The sequence below is a fragment of the Brachyistius frenatus genome, unplaced genomic scaffold, assembly GCF_029030835.1.
Source record: "Brachyistius frenatus isolate BFR_SWC_R1_liver_20210118 unplaced genomic scaffold, ASM2903083v1 Contig_22, whole genome shotgun sequence".
NCBI classification, from domain to species: domain Eukaryota; kingdom Metazoa; phylum Chordata; class Actinopteri; family Embiotocidae; genus Brachyistius; species Brachyistius frenatus.
The window spans coordinates 1869119-1879532 of NW_027210621.1; the positions used below are offsets into that span (position 1 = coordinate 1869119).

Consider the following 10414-nt stretch of genomic DNA (forward strand, 5'->3'; position numbering starts at 1 on the left):
AAGTATGTGAATTTGTGTTCTTTGTAGCCGGTATATGTGTGTGTGTGGATGAAATGTGGGTTGCGGCAGCCTTTTTGCTCTGCTTCAACCTGTGGCTGCAGTCTTAGAGTGCTCTCTACTGGCTGATGACAGACATGGTCTGAAAAGAGGCTCTGTGCACAGCGCTTTTACACTGGAGGAAATGATTAAACCTCAGTAACACTTCTGTTTAAAAAGATGATTTAATCTGTCTTTATTTACAAAAGAAGAAAGATTTAGAAAGAGCTATCCCACGTTAAAAAGTTACTGGTCCTGCTACCCTTAAAAACTGCTAAAGAGGTTACAAGGACCAAAATTCTAAATTAATTTCATAAATTTCGTCTTCCACTACAATCTATGCATCCATCCACTTCTTCGTTATTTTTAAACACTGCTCCTGTAAACACACATTTGCTCCTAACATTTCTTTTTAAAATCAAAGCAGATAGTTAGTCCTCATAGGATCTATGTCACAATTTGACCTAAAGGCTGTAAAACACCAGCATGAATAAAGTTTACACGAACTGATAAAACGTCACCAAACACACCAAACCTCAAGTGATATTAGTTGGCCCATTAGCTCTCAGATCTTGTCCATTAGAAGAAGCTCCACTAGAAATAATGGTTTCCTAACAAAACACAGAATCAGAATTTTTTTTTTAAATGTTAAATTCTTATTATTTCTTCAAAGTCGTGGAATGTGTATAGAGTCAAGGTGTTGTATTGCAAAGTCGGGTTAGTGCTCACCTTCTTTAAGAGGTTCGGTGGTTTCAGTTTGCCTGTTCTCCTTGTCGTGTTGGAAAGCTTTTCTGGGGTCAAACCTGCGGCGAGGAGTGCCAGGAAGCTTTGACTTCAGCTGCTCCAGATCGCTCTTCTGCCGGCTCACCTGGGAGCGAAGCTTAGACACCTCCTACACAGACACACACAAAGGGAAGGGGGATGAAATCCAGGCTCATGAGCTAGAGACCAAAAATGTGTTTTAGAAAGCAGACAGCGCTGCTCTCACATTTCACCTGTCTCAGGGAGATGTTCTCATCTTTCAGCTTCGTCACGTGTTTAATCTTCTGCTTCTGGTTCTGGTGTCCCAGGAGACGAGCGTAAGCGTCAGCTAATTTGTTTAATTCCTCCTGGTTCGCCCCATTCTCGTTAAGCAGTACATTTCGCTCTGCTGCAAACGCATTGAGTTGTTCCTGCGGGGACACACACACACACACACACACACACACACACACACACACACACACACACACACACACACACACACACACACACACACACACACACACACACACACCGACGTAAACATTAAGAAGCTTTTAATTCACCCGTTTAGTTTGACTTCAACTAGCATGGATTGAACACTGAACACTGAACATTGAAGCTGTGAACACAACACTGACACATTGTTGACCTAGGTAGGTAGGTAGGTAGGTATTTACTGTATTAATCCCCGAGGGGAAATTTTTTCGCTACAGCAGCATACAGAAGCAATAAGATAATAATAGAATATAATAATAGAAAAGCAATAAAATAGCAGTAAATAGCAGTAAAAAAATATAAAATGCACAGTATATACAGTACATTATATATATTATATACAAACAAACCAAGAAACACAGTCAACATATTATGAATATGATGAAGGTGTTGGTAACATTAGCTTTCATTTAAGTAGTTTCTGGCCACCTGATTAAATCTATATTCTCCAGAAACATTTGAGGGTAACATCTGCACTGTTTTTTTACTACTGGGTCTCTAACTGTCAGCCAGCCATTTGATGCCGGGCAGGTTGTGTAAAGCGGATTTATCAGAGCTGTGGGGCTCAAAACAAGATTGATGAAGGCCTGAAAACCAAAACAATGAGCTCCAAGACACTTCACAAAGCAGAGCTGAATAGTACAGATAGGGGAAAAATATCTGTTGGTTCATCGGTATAAGCACATTTCCCATTAACATAAGAAAATTGATTAGTGCAGCTTTAATGAAAGCAGTTCTGGGCTATTCTGGAGATTTCATATGTGAACATGACTGACCTGAAATGGGCGAACTTTTGCAAACAGCTCCTCATATTGTTTCCTCCAGAGCTCCGTCTCTGATCTTGGGGAGCTTCGAAGAAAGAAATTATAAGATAAAATCACCAAATTGTGAAAAAAGACCCCAAAAAAATCTCCAGATCGCACACAAATCTCACCTGTTCTCTTGTGCTTCATTTATTTGTCTTTGGAGCTCCCGTCGCTGCTCCTCCATCTCCCACTGTAGTGTAACCTTCTCCTGAGTCAGCACTTCTACCTGTTCTTTCACAGCTCCTTTGTCTTGCCGGTGTTCTTCCAACTGCTGCTGCAGAGCCCGCGTCTTCTCCTCCACAAGATCTAATTGGGCCTGGAAGCTCGCACCCTCTTGCTCGAGCTCATTGAGGCGAGACTGAAGCACATTTCTGTCCTGCTCGGCCGTGCTTAGTTGACTTTCAAGAGCACTCCTGGACTGGTCTTTGAGTTCCACTTGAGACAGCAGACTCTTCCTTTTCTCGTCTTCTCTCTCGAGCTCCGCCTTTAGGCTGATCACCTCTGACCTGACCTGCTGGTGGTCTTTCCTTTCAGCCTCCAACACTCCTTTTTCCTCCTGAAGGGCCGTCTGAATTTTAACTCTCTCCTCTCTTTCTTGTTGGAGCTGCTCCATTATTTCCTTTATTTCCTGGTTGACCTCCTCCAACAGTTTCTGTGCTTTTTCCCTCTCATCTTGGAGTCGAGCTAAAATCGGACCCGTCTGTTCCTCGAGTAGTCCCAGTGCCTTTTCTTTCTCTTTTGTCTGCAGCTGCAGCTCCTGCTGTAGCTGACTGATTTGAGCGGCGTGGCCTGCCTCTGTGCCCTTCAACTCCTCATCTTTTTGTGCGAGAAGAGTCTGGGCCTCCAGCAACACTCTACCAAGTCAAGGGGAAAAAAAGAGAATATAAATAAAATAGAGCAATGAAAATTATTTCAACACAGACCAATAGTGAATTTTAAGCGTACCTTGAATTCTCCTCCCTGGCTTTGGCTTCAGCTAACTGTCTCCCCTGGTGCTCCTCTAATTCCTCCCTCACTCTCCTGATCTCGTCCTCTTTCTGTTCGACCAGTTTATCCATCTCCTCCTTTATTTGCTGGGTCACTATGTCCACCTTTGCTTCCAGGTTGCTCCGTCTCCCCTCAGCTCCCTTTAGAGCCTCTTTGGTGCTGAAAAGTAAGACAAGCACTCTGTGAAGCTCACGCGCCGACAGAATTTTTATTTTAAAGCCAACACGAATCAAACTGCCTTTCAAGAAATACATCAAGAAATACTGACATCCGAGCGCTCACCTTTCCAGCTCAGTGACAATATCTCCCATCTTGCTCAGTGAGTTTGTGCATGCCTCTTGGAGCTCTCTCACAGCAGCTAAATGTTCCTCTTTCAAAGCTGTCACATCATTGCTCTTCCTAGAAATGACAAGCACACAGATTGGATGTGTTAAAATTGCTATCATTGCTTTACAGTCCTAAAATAAATAATTTGCTTGTGTCAAAGGATTGACAGCACCATCATAAATTTTCTATATTTTGTATCCTCTCCGATTTCTGAAGTATTAGTCGGGTAAACATCCATACAAATTCGTAGTGTTCCATTGACGGTGAAGTGCACAACAGAGCTTCAACAACACCTTAGACCTGAAACAACTGCCGGATTAATCAAACAGGAGAGAGATTAATCTGCAACAATGTTGGCAGCTAATAAATAATCTAAATTACTTTACAAACAAAAGTACCAAACATGACCTTCATCCGACCTTCTCAAATATGACAATTTGTCTCTTTGTTTCTCACATAGGATTGTAAAATTAATATCTTTGGATTGTTGGTTGGACCAAACAGTGATGGACGTGGCGCACTATTTTAACCAAATAACAACACAACTACAAATGAACAATGAATTGAGGAATGCAGACAATAATTGACAGATAAAAAGACAATGACTTAATCATTAGTTGGAGCCTTGGTTGTAAAGTAAACAGAAACAAAATTGCCTTCATCAGAAAATAGTGGCATGAAACTCAACAAAATTTGTGAACTGTCAGTCTGTGTAATAAATGCAGAGAACATGTTCCTCTCCATGGGCCCTGTTGGCCTTACATACAGAGGATGAAGTAGTGAGGTGTCTTACAAACTTTAAATTGGCCATAAACAGAGATAGACAGTGACCCAATGCCTGCAACATACCCGTGATGGACTGCCGAGCGCAATTACTTTTCTCTACACTGTGTTTGGTGTATGCTGGAACATGCTGCCAGATGCCTGTGGACCTAAACAGTAACTCGAGGGCAGCGAGGACAAATCCAAAAAAAGGTGTTGTTTTGCCAGTACAGTGGGAAGTTATTTAATCTGAGAATGGCTGCAAGGCTTCAGGACTGAAGATATATAGTCATAAATATTTGTAAAATATCATCAGTAACCTAAAAAAAAAAAATCCTGTTACCTTTGAAGAACATTAACAACATGACATGGATGACGAGGGCTGGGTAGTTATCTTGACTTCAAAACCAGTTAATGAAAAATACTTTTTTTTAATCACCTATTTAATAAAAATTCATTTTATGAAAACAAAAATCACATGACTGCACAAATCTTTAGTTTCCATGCAGTTTAGAGGGGGAGAGTGTAACCCAGGTTATTTTCTGTAACTAGAATTTAGAAATGCGTCCTAAATGCCACACATGTAAATGATCAGAAGATGTTACATTTGACCAATGATCCTTAAACACCTCACAGATGGTAGCCAGAATAGTTTGGATGCAGCCTTAGATATCCAAGTTTGGTACCGAATGATGAGGCACTTTCAATAGTAGATAGTATCACAGTAATTCAGTCGGGGCCAGAAAAATATCAAAGGCCGATGGATGACTCAATCTTCAAAGGGGATGGACACACCTGGCATTAACGAGCATCTCCGCATGCCTCTTGAGTGACCACTTGTGATTACATCTCACTTCACTGCTCTACATGTAAATCATGTAATATACAGTTAAACAAACATGTGAACCTGTACAAAAACAAGAGGAGGGAGGAGTCGAAGCCACCGGCATTTAACAGAATGAGTCATCCTTACTCACTGTGGCTTCATTTTAATGTGCCGATTATTTGAAATTTTTGACGTATTTGTAAATGTCTGAACGCTTGAGTTTGTCAATTGACCCGACGACGTCAACAGGGATTTATCTATTGCAGCAGGTTTGAGGGTGTGTTAGATATATATATATATATATATATATATATATATATATAAAATAAAAATAGAAGTTTTGGTGAAACAGCTCATGTTTTTAAATCCCTAAACAGATGCCACCAGTTTGCAGGTAAATCCCTCCTGCTTCCTGCACAGCTCAACTGTGCTTGGAATCACATAGGACATTTAAAAAAAAATAAAAAATAAAAGAAGAGCTGGCACAGATCTTCTGGTGTAATACCCGTTTGAAAGGAGGGAAAAGACCCCCCCCCCCCCCGAAACAAACAAACCTGCTGTAACGGGACGGTAACACATCGAGTCAGATACGAACACAGGAATAAGGCACCGAGAGCTGCATTCAATATCTCTACTGCTTATTCAGAGGATGTCAGTTGCGAAGTTGGTCCTTCAATGTGGTCCAGGACGTGTGTTTGCATTCACACTGCTTACAGAATGGGACCATATGCCAAATCTAAAGTCTTTCACTGATGACGTATCTACAAACAGCAGGGCAGACGATGTTCATGCTTTACAAAGCATGAGAGGTCTGAATAGATCGGATCTCAATAGGTGTTTTCAGACCAAACAGTTCTACCAACCAGAGAGTTTCCCCCAGATCCAAATAGGTTGTAAGGCCTTTTGCAGTTTACACTGTCAATATGAACTCTGAAATGTCGTACCACGACGTCAATGGAGCGACTTTTGGTCCGGGGTCATCACTTCTGCGCGCCACAACTTCAACAACAACAACAACAACAACAACGTGGTGGAGGACGCTGTGATCAGAGCTGTGGGCCTTTTGTGTGTTTTCTATTCGTAACGTTTATTTGTAAGCCAGTTTGAAATGAGATGCGCGACTTCTGCCGTTGAAAGAGCAAGAAGGAGAGCAAATAAGACAAAATTCCTGCGACAGTTGGCAGTACCTTACATTGTTGAGGCTGAGAAGAACACAGCACCGATGACAAAGGAGACGAGTACGTAACTCTGACATTATTGTAGCTTTATGGTGTGTGTGAACAAAAATATTTTGATATTTAAGTATGACGTTAAACAAATCAACCGAGGGAAAAATACAATAATACACATCCTGGTTGTGTGATCACATCAGATCACCCCGGAGTCGTGTTAATGCCGGTGTGTCCAGCCTCAGACATTTGACCTTTGATAGCTCACCTCTCCAAAAGTGCCATAGTTTCACTCAGCTGCCTCTCCAGCTCCTTGTTTTCCTCCTGCAGCCTCTGGACGGCCTCCTGACTCTCCTCCGCCACCTCCTGCCTCCTCAGCTCCTCTTCCTCCATGACAGCCAGCTCTCCCAGCACCTCCTCCATCTCCTCCTTCAGCTGTCTCAGCCGCTGCTCAGACTCTTCCCTCTCCTGCTCCACCAGCACAGACAGGGAGTCCACAAGTGCCTGTAATGGAAACAGAAAAAGCGTCAGCAACATCCTGAACATCTGTAACTGCAGCAAATTGAGACAATTCATTTTGTGCAACCTTTTCTTTCGTCAGTTCCTCGGTAAGCGTAGCATGTTCTTCCCGCAGCTGGATCTGCCTCATTTTCTCTTCTCTTTTAGTCTCCTTCAGTGAGTTCAGCTCCACCCTCAGCTCCTCTACTCTCCTCAGCCCTTCTTCCTGAGTCTTACCTAAAACCAAACAAAACATACACCATACATGCATCACAAACTTTATATGACCTGAAACAAAAAAGACTTGTTGGATCTAGTAGAACATACTTCTCTCCTCCTCAGAGAACAGACACCTCTGTTCAAGATGTGCCACTCTCTCATCCAGCTCCTTCTCCGTTCTCCTGAGCACCTCCTTGAGTCTAACAAGCTCTGCCTCCTGCTGACAGACCATTGCTTGAGAGTTTTGAACTTCTTGGTTGGCCAACTTCATCTGCTCCTTCATGTCACTCGCAGACTTTTGTAAAGAATAAAGCTCTAGCTCTTGATCCTCCAACTTCTTCTCCATTTCCCATAAGGCATCCTTTGATGCCTGCAGCTCTTGCTGGAATTTGTGTGCCTCCTCCTCTTTTTTTTCTAGTGCAGAAGTGTGCTGCTCAAGTTCAGTCTCTAGTTGCCTGTGGAAAAGTGACAAATGAGTGCGCGTGGCCTTCAGTTTAGCTAGAACCCGCTGGGAGTAAACCTGAAGCGTTTGCTTACTTTATTTTCTCCACTTGAACACCAGCAGCAGTGTTCTCCTCCATCTTCTCTTGAATCTTCAGGCGGAGATCCTAAAACCACACAAATAGATCAAGGATGTCTTTGACTTTCAAAGAGTATACCCAAAAGATGAAAAATGTCTGTTTAGTAAGTTTGATCTTATAGCCATACTGTAGTTTATACCTGGATCTGGTCATTGGCTGCATCAAGGTATTCCTGCAGTACTTTGATCTCCTCCCGTAGCTCCCGTATCACAGCTGGAAAATGACACAGATTTAAAGTTGATAGTTTCCACAAGCAAACCAACAAACAGAGGTGGGAACAGTGTTACCTGTAACGCTGGCGTGATTTGTACATCATGAGCAACAGTAAGGACATATGTGCATCTTTGTGTGCAGGAGACAGGCAGGGAGAAATCTTGGAATGAGGCTTAAGATTGAGTCACGGGTCAATTCAACCAACTGAGTGTAAAGTTAACAGCAGGCTGTATGCAGCACTCACCGTGTAGCCTTGCATTTTCACTCCCCAGCTCTTCGTTCTGGGTTTTTATAACTTGATGGAGCTCCTCTATAAAAGGTAAAAGCCCTGATTAGTTCTACGACACATGCTGACTACCACATTTGTCTACCTGTTAACACTATATATATATACTTATAAATCTTACCCAAGTCTTTGTTCCTGTCCTTTAAAGCTGTGACAGTCACCCTGGCAGCTTGGAGGTCAGTTTCTAACACCTTTAGTTGGCCCTCACTGTTAACCTGAAGGATACTTAACTCCTGGATACAAACATATACATTATATATAAGCACAAGACAATCTACTGCGGCTCAAAAGGTGCTCATAGACTCTTAAACCAATGAAGGAATAGTCATACCTTGTTTTTAACATCCAAATTGTTCCTGGCCTCCATCAGCTCCATTGTGAGAGAATTAATTCTCTTTTTTGTGGTATCAGCAGAAACCTAGGAAGTTTTAAGTCACATATTTATGCAGTAATGCTAATAAACATCAAATGTTTTGCTGCAGGGACAGCGGAGCACTTTCTCCAAAAGACTCCTCCAGCTCCGCTGTCACAAGGACAGATGCAGGAGATCATTCCAGATACTGGAGATCATTCCCGATACAGGAGATCATTCCAGATACAGGAGATCATTCCAGATACAGGAGATCATTCCTGCCGACCGCAATAAGACTGTACAATAACTCACCTCTGGCAAAATCCATCACACAAGAATAACACTGTTGTCTATGTTTCTTGATTGTTTGTATATAATATATGTATAATATATATATATATATATATATATATATACTGTACTGTATATACTGTGCATTTTATATTTTATATTTTTTTTACTGCTTTTTATTATTCTATTATTATCTTATTACTTCTGTATGCTGCTGTAGTGAAAAAATTTCCCCTCTGGGATTAATAAAGTAACTACCTAACTTAACCTAACCTATTACCAAAGACACACCTGATTCTGGTGGAATATAGACTTGATTTCTAAATACACTGAAGCCTAGACACAAACATCAAAACCAAGCACACCTTGTTTTTTAGGAACTCGTTGACTTTCTTGAGCTCGGCTCTCTGTCTTTCAAGTGTGGTAACATTGGCAGCGAGGCCCGTCTTCTCCCTGACTGCAGCCAGCAGCTTGGCTTCCACCTTGTTCAGCTCCTCTTCCAGGGCCAGCAGCCGACGGCCCTGATCCCCTCGCTGCTGCACCAGGGAGCGGATCTGGAAAGACATAAATCGAAAGTTATCACTCTGACAACAGGCAGTCAAAGGAAGGTACAATGACAATGTAAACACTTTCTGGTTTCCCAGCTGTTCATGGTTATAATTGAAGGATTCAGGACACTGATTACAAACAACTAAGAAGAGCATTTTCGAGATTAGCCTATAGCACACTGATGAGGCGTACCTCGTTCTCCAAGAGTTTCTGCTGCTTCCTTTCCACAGTCATGCCATTCCTCTCTTTCTTTACGCTCGACCCACCAGCCTAGGTTCAAACAAGACACAAGGTGTTATGGTGGAAGCAGTTGTAGGATTAGCAGTCATCTATGTTGAAATACCTGTATACTTACAAGACCATCAACTGAAAGAGACCTCCGGACAGGAGACACCAGGACACCTCTGGAAGGGGACGGAGGTGGCATAGCAGTCCCAGCAGCTGGACACACAGACAGTGAATAGAAGTGGCATGAAGCGTCATGTTTTATACAACACCGGTCCTCGCAGCACTGTAACTCATCACATCACATCTACCCACCAGCTTTAACGGGTCTGAACCGATCCGACCTGTCGAAGGACGCAGCTCCCCTCAAGTCATCAGGCTTGATTTCATAGGAACCGGGTGGAGGCGCACAACCTTCGGCCAACAACAACACAGTCAGCTGCTGCAATGTCGATTACCGTCATCCACAGCGTCAATCGACTGTCTTCTTTTTTCGTTTAAATAATGTTACATTTGCCAGCTTGCTTTGCTTGACTGGATTTCATTAAACTCCGCTAACCTAAAACATACCCCGCTGACGAAAAGTGACTTGTTGGCTCAGCAATTAGCTGCGTCCGTCAGCTAACATAAGCTACTTACCGTTGAATAACTTACGCGTCAACTTCCTACTCGCTGCTCACAGCTTTTTAACGTTACTTACCTGCGTGCTCGTTGAACCTCTTCAAAGGCGCTCTTGAAAAGGACATTTTTGTTATCCGCTGTGTGTGACTAAATTTGATTTCTGACAATATAGCTAAGGCTGCAGCGCAGCTCCTGAAGACGCACACACAACAACAACAAACGCTCCGCCGCTGAAATTTCAAAAAACGTCATACGCACGTTTATGTACGTACAGCCAATAGGAATCCAGTCCGGGCTGACGCTACGCAGCGCGTCCTTCCTTATATGGTCTCGCATTTTCATATTTAGACCCTCCAGTAAGTTTACTTTATGTGTACATTTATATATGTGTGGTATTATAAAGTATGTATGCTTTTTATACACCCCA

At 42.5% G+C, this 10414-nt stretch overlaps 1 protein-coding gene across 1 annotated transcript; it reads right to left on the reverse strand.

Annotated features, from left to right (window-relative positions):
* Window positions 1-202: 202 nt before the first annotated feature.
* hmmr (hyaluronan-mediated motility receptor (RHAMM)) lies at window positions 203-10142 on the reverse strand. Its single transcript, XM_069696858.1, has 20 exons — window positions 10067-10142; window positions 9682-9780; window positions 9497-9582; window positions 9334-9411; window positions 8958-9146; window positions 8281-8367; window positions 8071-8182; window positions 7908-7973; window positions 7590-7663; window positions 7407-7477; window positions 6978-7324; window positions 6739-6887; window positions 6421-6656; window positions 3351-3467; window positions 3027-3227; window positions 2210-2935; window positions 2052-2124; window positions 1032-1208; window positions 766-928; window positions 203-647 (listed from the first exon to the last, which is right to left on the reverse strand). Exons 1-20 carry the CDS (start codon window positions 10110-10112, stop codon window positions 631-633), a joined length of 3114 nt encoding a protein of 1037 aa, XP_069552959.1. The 5' UTR covers window positions 10113-10142; the 3' UTR covers window positions 203-630.
* Between the last annotated feature and the right edge of the window lie 272 nt (window positions 10143-10414).

Bases quoted from the DNA above. Each gene is read 5' to 3' on its own strand.
- hmmr (XM_069696858.1), bottom strand. From the start codon at position 10,112: ATGTCCTTTTCAAGAGCGCCTTTGAAGAGGTTCAACGAGCACGCAG. The intron at 9,583-9,681 runs GTGGGTAGATGT...CTGTGTGTCCAG, and splicing joins GTTCAGACCCGTTAAAGCTG to CTGCTGGGACTGCTATGCCA. The intron at 7,325-7,406 runs GTAAGCAAACGC...ACTTTTCCACAG, and splicing joins GTTCAAGTGGAGAAAATAAA to GCAACTAGAGACTGAACTTG.